The sequence below is a fragment of the Elaeis guineensis genome, chromosome 2 (genome assembly GCF_000442705.2).
Source record: "Elaeis guineensis isolate ETL-2024a chromosome 2, EG11, whole genome shotgun sequence".
Taxonomy (NCBI): Eukaryota; Viridiplantae; Streptophyta; class Magnoliopsida; order Arecales; family Arecaceae; genus Elaeis; species Elaeis guineensis.
The window spans coordinates 124,957,238-124,976,477 of record NC_025994.2 but is presented as its reverse complement, the minus strand read 5'-3'; the positions used below and the strand labels follow the sequence as shown (position 1 = coordinate 124,976,477).

The 19,240-nt window shown below is 40.5% G+C and overlaps 2 protein-coding genes across 6 annotated transcripts in view; one reads left to right on the top strand and one right to left on the bottom strand.

Annotated features, from left to right (window-relative positions):
* Positions 1-1,382: 1,382 nt before the first annotated feature.
* Positions 1,383-7,554, bottom strand: LOC105053922 (ATP-dependent Clp protease proteolytic subunit-related protein 1, chloroplastic). The gene is made up of 9 exons (XM_010935300.4): positions 7,169-7,554; positions 3,965-4,080; positions 3,656-3,856; positions 3,425-3,529; positions 3,205-3,267; positions 2,236-2,347; positions 2,096-2,157; positions 1,832-2,014; positions 1,383-1,757 (listed from the first exon to the last, which is right to left on the bottom strand). Exons 1-9 carry the CDS (start codon positions 7,440-7,442, stop codon positions 1,677-1,679), a joined length of 1,197 nt encoding a protein of 398 aa, XP_010933602.1. The 5' UTR covers positions 7,443-7,554; the 3' UTR covers positions 1,383-1,676.
* A 1,299-nt stretch (positions 7,555-8,853) lies between these two features.
* Positions 8,854-19,240, top strand: part of LOC105054087 (uncharacterized) — a 30,984-nt gene continuing 20,597 nt past the window's right edge. For 2 of the 5 annotated variants that reach the window (XM_073250956.1, XM_073250955.1), the window contains exons 1-3: positions 8,855-9,245; positions 10,529-10,691; positions 11,484-11,572. In XM_073250956.1, coding sequence (XP_073107057.1) covers positions 8,977-9,245; positions 10,529-10,691; positions 11,484-11,572 — 521 coding nt within the window. In that variant the 5' untranslated portion in view covers positions 8,855-8,976. Of the gene's footprint in view, positions 9,246-10,528; positions 10,692-11,483; positions 11,573-19,240 lie in introns of all 5 variants that reach the window. The other 3 variants (XM_010935611.4, XM_010935537.4, XM_073250954.1) reach the window with 3 other exon arrangements.

The window sequence follows — 19,240 nt, the reverse complement described above, 5'->3', positions numbered from 1 at the left end:
GTAGGAGTCCGGGCGGAGCTGCGCTGCAGTCGGTGTCGGCGGCGGAGTCCGGCTCCCGTAGGAGCCCGGGCGGAGCTGCGCTGTAGTCGGTGTCGGTGGCGGAGCCCGGCTCCCGTAGGAGTCCGGGCGGAGCTGCGCTGTAGTCGGTGTCGGCGGCGGAGTCCGACTCCCGTAGGAGTCCGGGCGGAGCTGTGCTGTAGTCGGTGTCGGCGGCGGAGCCCGGCTCCCGTAGGAGTCCGGGCGGAGCTGTGCTGCAGTCGGTGTCGGCGGCGGAGTCCGGCTCCCGTAGGAGCCCGGGCGGAGCTGCGCTGTAGTCGGTGTCGGCGGCGGAGCCCGGCTCCCGTAGGAGTCCGGGCGGAGCTGCGCTGCAGTCGGTGTCGGCGGCGGAGCCCGGCTCCCGTAGGAGTCCGGGCGGAGCTGTGCTGTAGCCGATGTCGGCGGCGGAGCCCGGCTCCCGTAGGAGTCCGGGCGGAGCTGCGCTGTAGCCGATGTCGGCGGCGGAGCCCGACTCCCGTAGGAGTCCGGGCGGAGCTGCGCTGCAGTCGGTGTCGGCGGCGGAGTCCGGCTCCCGTAGGAGCCCGGGCGGAGCTGCGCTGTAGTCGGTGTCGGCGGCGGAGCCCGGCTCCCGTAGGAGTCCGGGCGGAGCTGTGCTGTAACCGATGTCGGCGGCGGAGCCCGGCTCCCGTAGGAGTCCGGGCGGAGCTGCGCTGCAGCCGGTGTCGGCGGCGGAGTCCGGCTCCCGTAGAAGCCCGGGCGGAGCTGCGCTGTAGTCGGTGTCGGCGGCGGAGTCCGGCTCCCGTAGGAGTCCGGGCGGAGCTGCGCTGTAGTCGGTGTCGGCGGCGGAGCCCGGCTCCCGTAGGAGTCCGGGCGGAGCTGTGCTGTAGTCGGTGTCGGCGGCGAAACCCGACTCCCGTAGGAGTCCGGGCGGAGCTGTGCTGCAGTCGGTGTCGGCGGCGGAACCTGGCTCCCATAGGATTCCGGGCGGAGCTGTGCTGCAGTCGGTTCCGCTAAGGATTTCGGCTGTGGGTATTTTATACCCAACAAAGATTGATTCCAACAACTTCAAAGAACCCTTCTACGTTAGAAGATGCTGCAGACAGACAATGGATATGATCAGAAACATCAAAACAACCAGAAGTTTCTCCACGCTAGAATCCATGGGTTCCTGCCTTTGGAGGATTATCAGGGCTCATTATCCCAAAGAGGTGCGTTCAAGATCATGGGCATTTCATTATGTTTGCCGAAGGCAAAAATGCCAATAGTACTAATTCAAAAGGACTGCAGCGGGGATGAACAAAGTTCTCTTCATGGTTCTACAAATGAAATCATCAATTCAACGCATCAATATTTCCAAAATAAACAACCATACTCCTCTCAAGACCTTTCACGACAATATAGCCGATGACAGCATGATGCATTACTAACACATTTTTAGCATTCAATACTGTTCTAGAGTTTTGATTACTGGGAAAAAACAACTTTCGTGACATTTCAAAGTACTCCCATTTACCATTACACATTATCCGTCAGCAGAGAACCAGTTCTTCCTATTGGTGGGGACATTAATATACATGTTATGGCATGAAAGAGACACCATAAGTGCTGCATTGTATGTTCATCTGATGATAGCTCTTCGCGTCATTGTACATTGCTTTATATGGTTTGTGCCTTTAAATCTATCTAAACCCGGACGGAGCAGCTTGTGGACCAGCTCCCCTCCGCATGGCTTTTGATTGTGCCAGCATCTCATCATAGTTCTGGTTGAGATCATAGTCAGTAAGAGTAAGTTTAGAGAAAAGCTTGGATGAAGGCATTACATGAAAAAACTTACCCGTTTCTCATATGCAGCATCACGTGAATCTATAATCTTATCTGCTATTCCATAGGCAATGGCTTCTTGTGCTTGGAAATACTTTGGACGCTGAATATCTTTTGCAATCTCTTCCTTGGGCTTACCAATCCCTTTAGCTAACAATTCAATATAGTAGTCGGTGTTTGCATCAAGTTCTTTTGCCTGGAAGAAGTGACAATTAATGATAAGTCAGTAAACATAAATAGGTAGATGGATAGATGCAGAGAGAGGGAAACAGATCACCTTGATCCACATATCAATGACAGCTCCACTAGATTTGTTGACCTTAGGCAGATACAGTTTAGCTGCAATACAGAGATATACACAGTAAGTTTCCCTAGGTATAAAGCACGCACACAAAGAAAAAACAATTAGTAACATACTGGAGGCATTTGGCTGCAGAGCACGGTAGCCCTTGGCACCCAGAGACAAGAGCATTGCTGCCTGACCATATGCCATGCCACAATTCACTGTATAAACTTTGGATTTACAGTACTGTTGCAAAACAAAAAATTTGACGTTAGTTGATGATTATGTAATTTCTGTTAGAGTAGTTGATGATTATACAATTAAACTATCAGTTGCCCCACTTAGCACTATCCTGGTTCTGCCCCTAAATTCAAGATTGTTACAAGTGCTCTTGACTGAATTATGACTGTGTATATGTTGTTTTATTGGGGAAAATATATCTGATTATTAGGTTCACCACCTGGTTCTGTTCAAGATCCTGAGAAAACTTACCGACCAACCATTAAGATCAAATACTCACCCCACAATGATGGAACTACATATAGGAGATATAGGAAGTGCAAATTCATATGTAGACGCACCCTACTTGACATTCTCCTCTTCCATGGAACAGAGGAGCTTTTGCAAAAAATATTTTTCCTCGTCCAATAAAGTATACTCATCAATCAAAGAACAGTTGATAATTCCTAATTTTCTAAAAAACACTGCCCAACTGCACCACTTGAAACCAAAATCATACATCACATAATTAGCATCAGATATGCCAGTCGATGTATTCGAGTTTCTTTAGATTGGCAAGCAAAGAAGGCACCCGGCTATACATATCTTTGGGAAATTGGAAATAATATAAATGACATTGCCTAACGTATGAATAACTACAATGAAGATAAATACAGGAACGATAACTAAGGCCAACATAAAAATAGCTGCACATGGATTATTGAATGAAGGAAGATAGAGATAGTTTAAGTGCTATGAAATTTACATGCAAATTATTAAAAAGATTGTCATACAGTAGCATGCGTCACTTGTACCTCACAAACTAATTACTGACTTTTAAGATGACTCAGGTCATATAGATATGAATTGGTTGATAAACTTACACCTATAGTATCAGCAATGGCATATGCCTCTGTTTCAGATCCAACAGTCTCCATCTTCTCATTCTGGAAGATGGTATGATAACATGAATCAGTACATATAACAAGTGTCTAAGGTCGTCTCACAGCAGAGTATCCTGCATAAACAATGTTGTTCCCAAAAAAAATGATGGAACTGTTATTAATGAATCTTTCCATTTTAATTGTTAAAACCTCCAGTTACCTGTGTCCCAGGTGAATTTATGTATAGGTATATAGGTTTAGAGGGATTATCATAATCCAACCACATAAACTGAGCAACAAGAAGCTCAGTCACTGCTGGAACTATCTGTGAACAAAAGGAAGCAGGATATAAGTGTATATTATTCTGAAAAAATATAAGTGTATATTTAAAAAATGTATATGAACTTTGTATGCGAAATAGGATATATCAACTTAAAAGATGATGTCTTACAGGCATTCCAAGGTACACAATTCGAGCATCTAAGAGCAAAGAAGGTAAATCTGGAGGGGCAGTTCTCGGCCTTCCATATCCTCGGGCCCCTCCACGATACATACTTACACTCATACTGTACTTTGATGCACCCTCTTTCATGCCTGTTAGGCTATACATTCCTCCATTGTCAAGGTAATTTCTGGCAGATGAAATGCTTTCCTGTCATTGCATACAAAACCATAAGATTGCCATTCATTTTACATTTGTTGCTGAACAAAAAATTTGTCTCAAATAGCATTAACTTAAATTTTATGAAATTTTGCCTACCTCAGTAACTTTTTCTGCTTGCCGCCTAACAGGGTTGTCTTCAGTCATGAACATGTCCATCTGTGAAGCGCTAAGGCCATACAGATATCTAGAAGCATTTTTATAATTGTCCATTACTGTAAAAGAGAAAAGAAGAGATTTTGTAACACATCTCAAAATTTTCATACCATTTGTTACTTGCTGAGCGTCTGCAAGCTCCAGTTCACTGAATTAACAGATGTGCTTGGAAATATGTTTAGAACCATGCGAGCAAAATAAACCATATACAAAGATTAGGCCATACAAGACACGAGACAAACAAACATGTAGACGAGATACTAGAGAACATCCCTTGATAAATGCACTCTTGCTTACATGAGAAATTGTCTCGGACCCCTAAAACAAATGAAGTACTATTAAGCTTCATCATCAACATAGTCAGTTCCAATAGCTACAGACCTAGGATCATCAGTTAGCCTATGTTACCACAGGCTGGGCACTGACAAGTGCAATTGTGTCACAACTAACCTCCATTCTTCTTCAGAAAGAGAACATACGATATGGAGATAGTTGACACTTTCTGCTAGATCTTTTCGACACAAGGCACATTGCCCTAGGCTGGATCTAGAACCTCTTGATTCGTACTTTCTTAGATTGCTATGTAGTCACTCCTGATGGCCAGCATATATCCTTCTACATACAACAGACACAGTATTTCCCGTCATTAAACATGTTTTTCTGTCATAAATTAAGACAATTTACCTGAACTTAAAAAGGAAAACACCGTTTTCACTCCATCGCAGCTCATTTGTTCTTTCTGCCATCACTGATCATCATTCAATCTACTTTGATTTTATAATTACACTTTAGTACCTGACCTAATACAGTCAGTTTAAGGTCATTTAACCCTTTTTATAATAAAGTGGACAAGTGATAGTGAAGTAATACTAGGTGATGACCACAACTTCAGGCATGCATGAAAATTTCAAGTAATAAATTTTTAAAATTTATTTTCCAAATGTGTACTTGGACAAGTTATAGGTTGCAAGATTACTATTACCATGCAGGATCTATAATCCCAGTTTTTTTTTTTTTTTTTCGAAATACTCAACTAACTTGTTCAGATAGCCAACCGCTTACCTCGTATTACATAACACTGGGAAGGGATGGTCAGTGAGGGAGTGAGTCCCCCATATGCATATCCTTTTTTTCCTAAAGAGAACCAGCATCCATACTGTTTCTCTCACATTAGCCTAGCAAACCTTTATTGAGTCTTTAATACATCTGCACCCAAAAAAGTGTCATTTTCGGCAAAATAAAAATATCCTAAATTTCACACCAGGTATGAACTTAAGGGAATAATAGACATGTTTTAGATTGTTGATAATATTTAATTATTAATCTTCAACATTTTTAAAGTATTTTTGAGTTTTTTAGTATTTTCATTTTTTTTTTTAAAAGTGTAGGAAGCCCCAGGCCAAAGGCTGAAGCTTGACTAAGGGCCTGGCTTGGGTCCAAGCCTAACTAAATTGAGTTGACCTTTGGATAAAGCCCAAGTCAAAGCCTGACCTGGCCTGGCCTATGAACATCTGTACTAGTTGCAGAGAAGAGAGGCCTCTGGGTGTGGTAGCATGTGAGGGACACATCAGACAGCAAGGCAGTGACAAAGAGCACCATGGCTGATTGGAACCCAACAGATGCTTTTAGTTGAATGGAAAAGAATTAGGGGAGACAGATTTTTCCTACAAGTTGAGCAAAAGATTTTAAGCTTTGGGAAGAGATGAGTAAGAGAGATTTGGGAGAAAAGAAAGAGTAGTTTTGTGTGGGGAACAGGGTCGGCAAACCTCTATTGAGTCTTAAATGCATCAGCCAACCCTTTGTCCAAATTTCTCACTAGGTATGTGATAGTGAACCAGAAAATAAACATGCAAATTCAAAGCTATTGCTTTCATGAGCATAATACAAAACCCTAACTAATCCTTCTTCTTTTTTTTTTTTTTTTGCCAAAACTCTCAGAATCGGTTCCTCATCATAATCTCTAGCCATTGTGCAATATAAGACCTAGGTATTTGATTATCATTTTTTCTCCACTTTGCACGCAAAGAGATATTTCCCCCAAACTATTTTAAGCATGTCCATCCCTAGTCCCAACTAGAGAAGCCATGTCAAGGGAAGGGGGTTCGCAAAACTTTATTGAATCTTAAATACATCAGCTTATCCTTCTTCCAAGTTTCCCACCAGGTATGTGCTAGCGCACTAGAAAACCAACCAAATATAAACATCCAAATTCTAAGATATTGCTTTCAAGAGCATAATACAAAATTCCTAGCTTATTAATCCATACACTTTCTGCCAAACCTCTCTAGAATTGGTTCCTCATCGTGACCTCTACCCGTTGCACAATACAAAACCTACGTATTTGATTATCAATTTCTCCACTTTGCATGGAAAGAGAAATCTTCCCCCAAACTATTCTCCGTGTGTCCATCCTAGTCCCAAAGAGAGAAGCCATGTCACAGTTCACCTTCAAGGCCTTAGCCCCAAAGACCATTATACATAGGTAAGAAATTGAGATTCATTAGCTTCCCCAATTGATTGTTCTTCAGAACAATTTCATTCGGTGTCCCAGAAGAGAAACTGACACCTCCACCTCCCCCAAACCTCGAACCACTTATAAGATCATCCACTTCTGCCCTTCTGTAGAGCCTCCGTGAACAATGATTTCCAATCCTCGCAAGCTGACTTTGCATGAATGATGTTTATCCTTCTTATCGGCCCGCAACTCATGAGCACCAAAATAACAATTATAGGTGCTGAATTCATCTTAACCCTAGATTGATGACAAAATGAAGTAGAATCTAAATTACTTACACAAGCTAAGGAAGAAGTACTAAATCGCAGCTTGACTAAAAGAAAAGGACTGTCACCACAAATATCGGAACAGATTACGAGATGCAAAAGATGAATAATAAGCGATAGCACAATATAGCCATCAAACTCACTAGACCTAGGTACCAAATCAATTACCAGAGCCATAAAAAACAACGCGGATTTCAAAACCAGAAAAGAAAAATAACAAGGCAGTGGCTTTTGTTAGAAATCAGAATAACCGACCAAGATGGAACCTAAGATTAAAAAGAAAGAACAGGGGAAACAAGATAAATCATATAATATAAAGTAACAGAAGGATCGAAAAGGAGGAGTAGTAGTTCGCGAGGTACTCACATCCATCTTTGAGATTTTCCTCCCGAAACTGTTTAGGGATGTGGTCGTAGCTGCTGGAAGACCGCGACTCGCATCTCCAAATTGCCCTTCTTCGCGAAGGAGGAGCGATGAAAGAGGGGACCGAGAACAGTACCCTTGAAGAGGGCACGAAGGAGCTCGATCCATGCCCTAGTACGCGATGTCTTCTTTTGGCAGCGGAGGAGAAGGAGAGGTCGTCAAGCGGAAAAGAGTGGATGGACGCTGAGACGCACGGGGAGCGCAGAGCGAGCGCCATGGATGGATCGCCTCTCGACGGCACGAAGACGTCGGAAGGCGAATGGATTCGTCGAAGGTCAGAACTCTGGAGCTGGAGCGGAAGGAAAGGCACCCAGGGGTCGCGATATCGTGCTATCGTCTATCCGCCTAGAATTGAAATCGGCAACTCACTAGCCGAAATTATGAATAATTTCACGAACATGGCAAAACGAATATTTATTTTATTTTATTTTATTTGTTTTGCAGGGTTGGGGGGAATGATATAGATTAATGGAACCAGCGTTGGGTTGGGGGGAATGATATAGATTAATGGAATCCTCGTAGTTGATTACATCACTCCCATCTTTCAAATTATTGTCCAATCCTTAGGATCAACCATCTCAAAACAGTAATCTTAAATTGAAATTTAAAAATAAAAATATCATTCAATCTATTTAAAAAAAAATTGAATCACCAAATACAATCTATATTATAAGGTGCCTCTATGACAATGACGTGGTAGAGTGACTAGATCGGATGGCTCAAAACAAATATCCCACTGGAGCAGACAAACATCGATCGAACTTGAACACCTGCAACTAGAGAACAGAGTGAGAGTGCTCCAATGAAAGATCCTCTAATACTTAAGTTAATGGTAGTTGAAAAGAAATAATAGTAGAAGAAAGATGACGAGAACGGGAGTCTCGAATTGAGAAGAAGACGAAATTTTTCTATTTTTGCTTTTGTCTCTCCTTTTGCGAGAGAGAGTCTGTTAGGCGATTGACGTTCATCCATATTGGAGTAGTGATTGTCAGAGTCAAGTTAATAGATGCCATCAGAATTGAAGTCATAGTTGTTAGAGTTAGAGGAGTGGGTGTCAGCAGACTACCATGGAACTTGCCATCCATATCTGGAAGAATCACGAGTCTGCGTAGTAGAGTGCTGATCCAGTGAGATCCATATGTTAGGTACTCCTGGGACAGTTCGATCTGAGGAATGACTTGTAGGAAGCCAAAATGAAAATAATATGCAATTGGTGAAAATCCAACGATGTAGACATTGCTGTGTTACTGATCTCATATGATGATCAATTAGATGTTGATATCTGTAATACTGTTCGGATCATATGATGTTGCTCAGATCATGTGTTTGAAACTGTTAAGTCATAATACCAAATGTCTGCCACATTTTTGAAAATTAGACACGTCATCAAATGGACTAAATATGGTCTAACATAAACCTAAGATGTAACAACAATAATTCTTACATGTAAAACACAAGCACAAAGCTCTTTACATTTAAGCTGGTCTAAAATGTGAGTATTACCTATAAGTACAATGCCCGGAACGAAACAAACCAAGACACACAGCTGTTCTCTGTTTGAACTGAGACAGCTGAGCTTTTGCCATCTCCAACCCTGTTCTCCCCACATAATCTCTCCCTGCTATTATCTTGCATTTAAAAACTAAAAAACAAAAAAAAATCTCACGCCTCGGCTCTCTTCTTCTTCTTCCCGCCCTTCGTCGGATGTTCTCGATCTATTCCTCCCTTCGGCTCTCGCTGCCTCTCGGGAGATGGAGGAGTGGGAGACTCCGAACGGCTCTCCAACCCATTCCTACGATCCGCGTCCTTCCTCGGGCCAACCCATCCTCCAGGAACGAAGACTCGGTTCCCGCACTCAAAAACCCTGTCCATTTCTTACCCCAATCTTGCATAGATTTCTTTTTGTGTTTCTAGAACTCGACATCTATGGGCTTCCTCTGATGATGGTCCTTCATTTTTGGCAGCTCGATTACGATCCTTCGAGGGAGCTCCTAGGTCTCGATGTCGACCCGCAGTCAAAGTCTGCACTCCTTCCTTCCTTTCAGTCTCTTATTCTCTTATAATTCTTCTCATGTCTTTGGTGCTATATGAAAATATTTTGATGCTGTGTTCTGTATAATATTGTTTCTTTGTAACTTACCCGGTCCCGATTCTTTAGCAGTCATTCAGTGCTCTAATCACTAAAGCTGCATTTGGTTTGCAACAGAAATCAAAATCGGAATAGATTGGAATGGGAATCGGAATGAACATGTACAAGCGCATTTGGTTCATGACCAGAATTGGAATCGGAATGGTCTTTAAATACTAGAGAAGGATAAAGATTGGTTTTGGAGGATTGGGACATTCTTATTCCCTCTAAAATCAGAATGGGAATGAGTCTTACCCCAACCAAACCACCAGAATGGGAGTCACTCATTGTCATTCCTACTCTAGACTCCAACTCCCCCAAACCAAACATATCCTAAATAATGTCAAATTTATAGAGTTGCTGAGTAGAGAAAGGACTCTTAAAAGTTCAACAACTCATTTGTGACCCATGCAGGCATATTTTTTTAGTTCTACATCAGCTATGCATTGAGTAGATCTTGGATGTGTATACAGGGCTAAAGAACTCAAATAATATCATCAGACTAATTTTTTTGGATAAGTCCTGGGTTATTACAAATGTTATTAGAACAAATATGGTACACAATCCATATAGATTAGAGTATATTGCAACATATGCCTATTTAGGTTAACCACGAGCTGATCATGGTTTCTGTGATTGAATTTGTGATACTTTTAATTAGATTTGAATAGATTTGGACATTTAGCTTGACGAGGATGTCATGGAGAGAGTATGTAAGGACCCATACGGACGTATGCTTAGTCCTTCTAGATATTTATACAAGGCCAAGTAACATAAATAAGACCTTCGGACTAGCTTTCTTAGATGAGGTTCTAGATCATTACATTAGTAATGATCTACTTTCTGATGTTCCTTTATTAGAATTTTCCAACTATCCTACACTTTGATGTCATGCAAGTTGGAGAATATTATCATCTTAGATGGTCGTCCCAATATATCCATTTTTTTCCACTACTAGATATTTTGCATGATTTTCTTAGAAAGCTAGAATATTCAGAACTTGGCTCAAATTTCAAGGAGCTGAACTGGGATGTTAAAGAGTTTTCAGTGACCAGACTTTGCGATGCATGAAATTTATCATATACTGGTTTTGTAAAATAATTTTTTTCCTAGTATAAGATACTTTATTGCTGATTATATTTGCAGCTGTGATGATCATTAATCTGTTTTTTCAGGCATGCTAATCGTGGTGCACCAAAACTAAGGTCCTGGTTTGGTCCAAATGGCCAATACATAAGGGAGCTACCTTGTCCGAGTTGCAGGGGCAGGGGTTATACACCCTGTACAGAGTGTGGAATTGAGAGATCGAGATCTGACTGTTCTCAATGTAATGGAAAGGTGTGTATTTTCTAGCACTTCTTTAAGTATTGTGATAAATGTCATGTTTTATCTTGTCGCTGGATTTCTCTCATGTCACTGGATAAACATACTATGTTGTAAAACATGTCAGTTTTTGCGCATTCATTCACATAATGCAGATTTTTACGAACAACCTGAATGCCTTAGACTAACCTCTATCTACTATGAATTGCTAGGAGTAATCCAATGGAGAACTATTGACGTGGTTTATTAAGTTAGGAAGGATCGCAAAACTTTCTTGTATAAGGAATAGAGATTATCAAGGGAGAACAATTAACACTCTGATGGGCATAGATAAATGATACTTCACAATTTAGGCTATCTATTTTGGTGTATGTTATCTTCTATAGGATTCAATGACAATGCCTTGCCCAGAAAGCTGATAATTGGTAGATGATATCGGGTTTGAGTCTATGTTTGTGTTTATGATTATTCTAGAAGGATAGAGATTGCTAGCATGGAAGGCTTAATTTTGAACCTGATCAACTTCCTTATGTAGTAACAATTGATTGTCTCCCTTCTGACCAACGGATAGATGTTCCTGGTGCCTTGGTATCTTAAACTAGGATAATTTTGTTCTCGTACTGTTATGTGTAATATAGCATAAAGCTAGGTTATTGACGTTTATTCTTTTCTTTGATATTTGCTGATCTTGGTATCTATACATTTATTCTTTTTAATGATTATATTGTAATAACTCCATAATCCTTACAAAGCAAATAATACTAAATTATGAATAGTGCATATTAACTATACCATAGATGACCGCAGGGTATTAGAACTTGTCGCCAGTGCTTGGGAGATTGTGTAATATGGGAAGAGTCAATTGATGAGCGACTATGGGAGAAAGCTCGATCTAGGTAAATCTGACATTACAAAAAGTTGTATTTTCAGCCTTGTGATGTGTATATCTATTTATCGTCTTGATAAGCCTATGTTACTGATTCCATATATTTTGCTCTCCATAGATGAAAATGTTACATCTGGTTCATTTATGCTTACAAATTGCATTTGATATGAGTTTCTCGTTTGCAATGAATCTGAAACAGCATAACGTTATCCTACCAATCATGCTTTTTTAAAGCAACCACAATTTTTTTAGATTTTGGGATATTTTTCAAACCTAATCAATGACTTAAAAGCTGAACTAGCAAGACAAACTTAATTTTGGGTAGCTCAGTTATAATCTGTTTTGATTTGGTAGATCAGTTGATTTTTAAAGCAGCAGTTTGTACAATCAATTGACTATTTCATGAGCAAAACATTGGTTTTCTTCATATCTCGATAAAAGAAGGAAAGGCATGTGGCTTTCAACAAGAGGATGTGTTGAAAACAATGGATCTGTGAAGGTACTTTCAAAAAAGTGAATTTGTTGAATACAGTGGTTTTACGAATGTATCCCAATTTGTCCCATATAGAAGATTCCTTCATTGTGCTTATATTTGTCCAAGCTTTCCATGTTGGTTCATCCTAGCAACTTTTTGCTCCCATACTCTTCTATTGCCCAACATTTAATACTTGACAATATTGGTCTTATTATTTTCTTTTAATTCTTCTTTCCTTGGGTCTAATTAGCATGCAATTGCTGGGATTTTATAGGTGCTGGTGCATGTGGATTTCAAAATTTTTCAAGATCAAAATGCAACGGAATAACAGATTAAAATACTTTTAATCTAAACATGCATACATCAAATGTAAACATCTAAGGATATAGTTCATATACAGAAAATAACACAATCTAATTTTAATTTGAAAATAAACATGTGATCGGATCACGTATTTGTTTCATTTTTTCTTTCTTCAAGTTTGGATCGTTGCACGAGCCGATCTTCATCTGTGATTTGATGATCTTGGATGTCTTCAACAAGTCTCTTGAAGCCACACAAGCGTCTGGTCTTTACGGGTATCCACATAAGGTTTTGATCTGATCAAAAGCCATTGATCTCACCGGGATGTTAATTCTCTTGTAGAGATCGCATCTTGATGGTTGATGAGAATTCTTCTTTTTTCTGAAGACACTCTTAGAGAAGAAGAAGATCAAGAGGATGGAAAGGAAGATGAAGAAGAACAAGGAGATTCTTTCTTTTTCTTCTCGAAACCATGCACATGATCTCTACGTTGGAGATCTAGAGAAGAATCATTTCTTCTCTTTTCTTCCACATATGAGAAACCCTTCTCTTCTTTTTTCATGCCATGAAGAAAACTCTTTTTCTTCTTCCTTTGCATGCCTCTAAAAGGAACTTTTTCTTTTTAAAATCAAACCACAAGAAGGAAGACTCTTCTTCCTTTCTTTAGCCCATGAGGAAGTCCCTCTTCCTCACTTTTTTCTCACGCCAAGGAAGGAGCACTCATCTGATTTTGACGCTAAAAACCAGCAGCACTTCCTTTGATTTTTGCCGTGAACAACCAGCATGTATCTTATGGTTTTTCTCCTCCTTTTTGATGCCCAAAGGACCCTCTTTTATAGGCGTGTAATAGGAGTCCTATTTGCGTATGGACTCAGGAATTTGTTGGGAGTCAAACTCCTAATCTTTTTGGTGTGTAAGAAATAAAAAGGCTTGGCTATTTTAGCATGAACTCTTCACGCAAATAATAGGTAGCGTGGAGTATTTGGGGCGGCCTCAGATAAGTGGCGTGAAGATGGGGTAGGCGATCAAGAAAAGATGAATTCCTAGTCAAATTATAAAATCTTGAATCTTGATTCAAATCCTTAACTAACTGTTGAACCAATCCTAACTAACTTAGGAATTAGTTATAACCAAATAACTAATCAGATCCTAGCCCAATTAAAAATCCAATTAGGTCCTAATCCAATTAGAAAATTAGTTAGGCTAAACTCCACCAAACTAGGGATTGATTTCTTGGATATAAGGTCATCTTATAACTAATAGGGCTTGATCCAATCAAGCCTGTTATCCAATAGGACTTGATCCAATCAAACTAATTGAATCAAATTCAATTAAATCTGATTTGAACCCCATAGCTCAATCATATTGAGCCCTATTGCACTTCAATTGCAAATTGAATCCTCCTAAAAATTTACTAACCCTTAGTGAATTGAACATTGAAAATTTTGTATTGATTTAATCATCAATCAAATTGATAATTAAATCCTAATGTGATTCATAATCGCAACTCAACCATCTGATCAGTCAAAAATCTCTTTTGTGTGTGACTCCATAAATTCTATTCTGTTTGGTAGTGAGGTATATTATGATCCTTATTACAATATCATCGAAATTCTTTTCAATGAGTTGGAACCATTCTAACTCTACCCATCAAGGATCATCGATTATCAAGATGATGCTCATGAGACTCATAATCCATCAGTGACACTTAGCAGTATGTAGTGGCAATCCAGTAGAATAAAGGTGATGAACCTCTAAGTGCAGTTAACGTGTGATACAATCTCTCTATCGTGAGTCCTGACTAGACGGAGGTTATGGATAACTCGTCAAACCTCATCGTCAATCATATGTAAGATTTATTCGACTCGAGTTCAAATTATGAATATCTATGAATTTTTTTTCATTAATCACACTGCTTTGATCAAGGACTTCTGAACTCAGTCTCATAAATTACATAGGACTATTCCTTTCCACTAAGATCAATATATCTCATCTAGATGCACATCCTGCTTCTATAGTAGACCAACTGTCGCCAACATCCACTTCAAAGACTCATTAAAGGCATGTTTATGTGTAGTCAAATTTCAGCAGTCTCACTGTGAGCAGCCATAGCACTATAGTTCAAAGGATCAGTCACACTACTGTAGCATCAAGAAAGTCACTAACGAGTGAGCAGACATCCATATGACTTCTCCTGTTGGTCATGCTCAGTGTTAGTTATTCTCTAACAATCATTTATACTCTCGTTCTAGTGTCTCTACACTGCAGATTCGAGACTCATCTGTCCAAAAGAAGCAATTCATGCACCGGTCTATCTGGATCAATCATAGTTTTCATGATGATCCTACGACTATGAGTAATTTAGGAATTAACCATCAATGACACGTGTCTCAAATTCTCAACTCCTTGAAAATATGTGTCATCATCTTGTTAATCCTTTGGATGATTCATGGACACATACAGCATGAATGAAATTAAAATTGTCCGTTAAGTACAAAATCATATCTTAAAAACAAAGTTATTAAACCCAGCCCGGGTATTGACCCAGACAAGGCATCGGGTCAGTGGGTCAGCGGTTCAACCATCGGGTCAACGGTTGAACTGACGGATCAATGCACAAACAGAGGAGGAGGTGGAGGGGGTGAAGCGGAGGTGGAGGAGGTGGAGGGAGGAGATCCCATACGGAGGAGGCGGAGGGAGGAGGAGGCGGATGTGCTGGGACTGATCTCCGGCCACCTTCAGTCCTGCAACCTATGCAGCCTCGCCCTCTGTTGCCGCGGCCTTCGCGCTGCCGTCGCCACCTCTGAGAAGGCCTGGCTCGCCCAGTGCCGCCGCCTCGGCTCGCCATCCGACCTCCTCTGGTGGTGCTCCGGCGTCCACTCCTACAACGCCCTCTGTCACTTCCTCTCCGCCGTCTCCCCCCTTCTCGGCATCTAAGTCCACCAGAACCCCGAGCTCGGCAACATCGTCTGCATCCTCTGGGGCTTCCTCTCTGTCGCGGCCTGCCACGTTATCCCCCAAGAGTTTGGCCCTCTCGGCCTCGATGCTGGCCGCCTCCTTTAGACCCCAATTTTTGAGATCCTGATCAATTTCGATGGTGCCCCCTCACTCCTATTCCTCCACAGCCACGACCTTGCCGACGACTCCCTCTTCCCCAATGCCGTCTGCTCCCTTGATTCCACCACCAACGTCCTTCTCCTTAAGGTAGACACTCGCCCATCCACTAACCCCTCTCCACCTTCTAAATCTCATTTTTTGTCCCACTCACGAAGCTTCTCTGTCGCTTTCGAGCCCAAAGATCCCATCTTAACGAAGATCTTATATCGGTCGGACACCACCATCGCCTTGCGTCCCTCGCCGCCTCCGGCGTCGCCACCAATCATGTTACGCCCAAAGCTCAATCGGGTTACGCTGGGTCAAATGGTTCGCGATCCAATCGATCGGTTTGGACGGATTTATCCCAGGTTTTAAACATAAACAGTCCAATTAAATGACCGGCCCGGTCCCATGGTCGGGTCATCGAGTTTTCGATCGATCGGTCGGGCCGGGTCGGGTTTAATAACACTGCTTAGAAATATGATATGCGTCAGCCAAGATTGACTTCTAGGGCATACATCTAATAATCTTTCACTTGCAGTAAAGTCAATCTGTCATGTATTTAAGCCTCTTCTTTTCAAGACATGTTTCGGTCTTCGGCTGGCTAAGTGACTTGAGCCTACCACATCCTATGTGGAGTCTACTCTCTACACCTCTATGTATTTCTACTCAAGGTAGTCGCGTATACTGCTGCTCTTTGTGCTTGGATATCTAATGAGATCTTGGCTCCTTAGCGAGGGCTATGGGCCATTATCTTTGCGGTTAGTGTCATGGCATCTGATGGTATGACATCTAGTTTCATAACTATCATAAGAATCAGAGTGCATCGTACACATTTACAACGTATTCAGCTTCTATTGATCAATTGTTTGGAACCCTTTCAACATATCGATCCAACATGGCACAAGAACGCACCCTGATGTAGACATTTTATTATCAGTATCAGACTTAAAGTTTGAATCAGTATATCCTCCCACTCTTAGCTTTGATTCTTCTCCAAAAATCAAGAACAAATCTTTAATGTTTCTTAAGTACTTAGGGATGTTTTCGCAACAATCCAGCGCTCCTAGCCTGGATTCGATTGATATTTGCTCGTGACATTTACAGCAAAGGTTATATCAAGTCAAGTACATAACATGGCATACTCCTATGCCTAAGAGGGTAGCAGATCTCTCTTGAAGATTTCTATGCTGAACCCTTTCAGCATCTTTTCTACATATTTTTCTATGAAAATTCAAGCAATCTATCTTTATAGACTTTTATATTTTCAGAATATGGGATGCTTGCCCTAGGTCTTTTATGGAGAATTCTATATACAATCACATTTTAATCGATGTCAACATGGGACACTCCCATTGATCATCATGTAAATACATGAGTTATCGTTCTTGATGAAATCAAATAATTTGATTACACCATTGAAACGAATACTCCAACTCTGAGATATTTGTTTAAGTCCATATATGGATCATAGCAATTTGTGATCTCCATCATTGGAAGTAAAATTCATAGGCCATTCCATATAGATATCTTTTCAAGATATTCATTTAGGAAGGCTATCTACACATCTATTTCTCGGGATCGATGTCCGACATCACCTCGTAGGTTTTGGAATCATCTCTATGTTTCTTATCTCTCATGAGAAATACTTTTCTTAAATCTTCTGTAAGCATACCAAGTACTTTTCAGAAGTATGGGAGATCTTATATTATCTATGAGGTGTAGGTAATACATGTATTGGCTTATCATGAATAGATTCCATAGGTTCCATGACTGGTTGCTTTCAGAGACTCTTTGAGCTTATCCTCCGACTATCTTTATCTTGGATAAATAATTTTTCAAGAAGATAGGATGATGGATCACAATCGCATTGTGATCCTCTAGGAAGGAAAGTAGTATCCCAAACTCTTTAGGATATCCTATAAAATGAGTTCTCATAGACCTAGCCTCTAACTTGTCCACCTACTGTCTTTGACATGGGCTGGACATCTTCAAATCTTAAGATGATCGAGATTCGATTTTTTATCATGCCATATCTCATAGTAGGAACGGATTTAGAGGACACCTTATTCAATAGATAAATTTAAAGCATGTTTCTAAAGAAACAAAGATAATTAGTGAAGTTCATCATGGATCGGATCATATCTCATAAAGTCCTATTTCTCCTTTTAAATACCTCATTGAGCTGAGGTTTATTAAGAGGGATCCATAGTGAAACTATGTTATTTTCCTTGAGATAACTGAGAAATTCTCTATTTTGGCATTACCTCTTCGATCTAATCGAAGTATTTTTAGGATTTTTTCGATTTACTTCTCTACTTCACATCTGAATTTTTTGAACTTTTCAAAGGCATCAGAATTGTATCTCATACACCTATCCATACCATGATTGATCATCGGTAAAGGTAATAAAGTAGAGATAACCTTCCTTGTTTGGCACATCAAATGCACCGCACACATCAAATGTGTATAAGGGCAAGTATGTCAGTGGTCCCTAAGAGCTCATGTTTCTCCAGTCTGTAAATCATTTCTTCTTCTATATGACCTAGCCTAAGCTACCACATATTTCAGGTTCATCTCAACTCTGGATCTCTCAGATCCATTGGCACTCATTGTATGTTCAAATAAGTTCATAGATGCATCACCATGCAAATGATAAAGACTGTCTCTTAGAACTAAATCCAAACGGTAGTCGCGGATGTTAGGTGTCCACAGTCACAGCAGCAACTCTTGCCCTATTGTCAACTCGAAGGGTTACTTTACCTTTCCTCAATCTTTTGCATTCTCTTAGATTCTGTACTAAAGTGCATCAACAGGCATTAGAGTCTAATACTCAACTGGGAGAAATGAAAATCGTAAGATCAGTTTGAGCAATTCCGATATGCCTTCCCAAGGCGTGTCCTTTTCTTTAGGCTCTCCAGGTTTGTATCTCTAAATTTTTCAAGGTTCCTTAGTTACCAATATTTTGACCAATCCAAATAAGGTGCTATCAGGGTTATTCATATGGTAGTTTACTATAAACTACTCATACAAAATAAGAAGGGATTGCAGGATCAAATTCACTAGCAATTCTTTGTGCATGGTCATGTCAAGTTTCTCAAGTTCCTTAATGTCCTTGATCATTGTCAAACAGTGATCATGGACTGACTGCCCATTGCGCATCTTATGCGCTGTTCGACTCTAATCATCTCACAACTTTTGTAGATGAATCAGCATGTGTCGTTGGCAGTGTACATATCTTTATGCACGCATTGGAGTTCATCACGCATGGATTCCAATTTACAGCACCTATCTCTATTGTCATTATCCATCCACTTGTCAAGAATAGCTCATTGACTATGGAATGGATGGGCTAATATCAAGAACATGACTTAATTTCTAAAACTAAAAATGATTCTTAGATTTCTGAGCCAGTTTATGTAATTAGTTTCGATTAAACAGTTGATATCTAGGATTCGACCTAGAAGGTTAGAAGCTGACACAGTAAACTGCAGAGAGCAAAGATTCTAATTAGATGTTTGTGTTTGATTTATAATTTGCTCTAGGGACTTTAAGAAACAAATAGACTCCTACTATTTTGTCGGATCTCGACACTTTTCGGGTGGAGAAGCGAAAATCCTAACGCGACAACTGGATTTCTAGTAGATGTTGCCGTCTCACCCATACTGTGTATCTCATCTGACAGATATTGGTAACATGAATACTGATGCATGGGCAACTCCTTGTCCATATGCTTCTCTAAGCATGTTGTAGCGATATTGTCTCTAAGTCATGTGGGCTCATCTGACAGATATTGACCACACT

Coding starts and splice junctions, on each gene's coding strand:
- LOC105053922 (XM_010935300.4), bottom strand. CDS start 7,442: ATGGCGCTCGCTCTGCGCTCCCCGTGCGTCTCAGCGTCCATCCACTCT. Junction 4,081..7,168: donor GGAAAATCTCAAAGATGGAT/GTGAGTACCTCG, acceptor TCTCTTTTACAG/TAATGGACAATTATAAAAAT. Junction 2,348..3,204: donor CCATTGCTGATACTATAGGT/GTAAGTTTATCA, acceptor GTTTTGCAACAG/TACTGTAAATCCAAAGTTTA.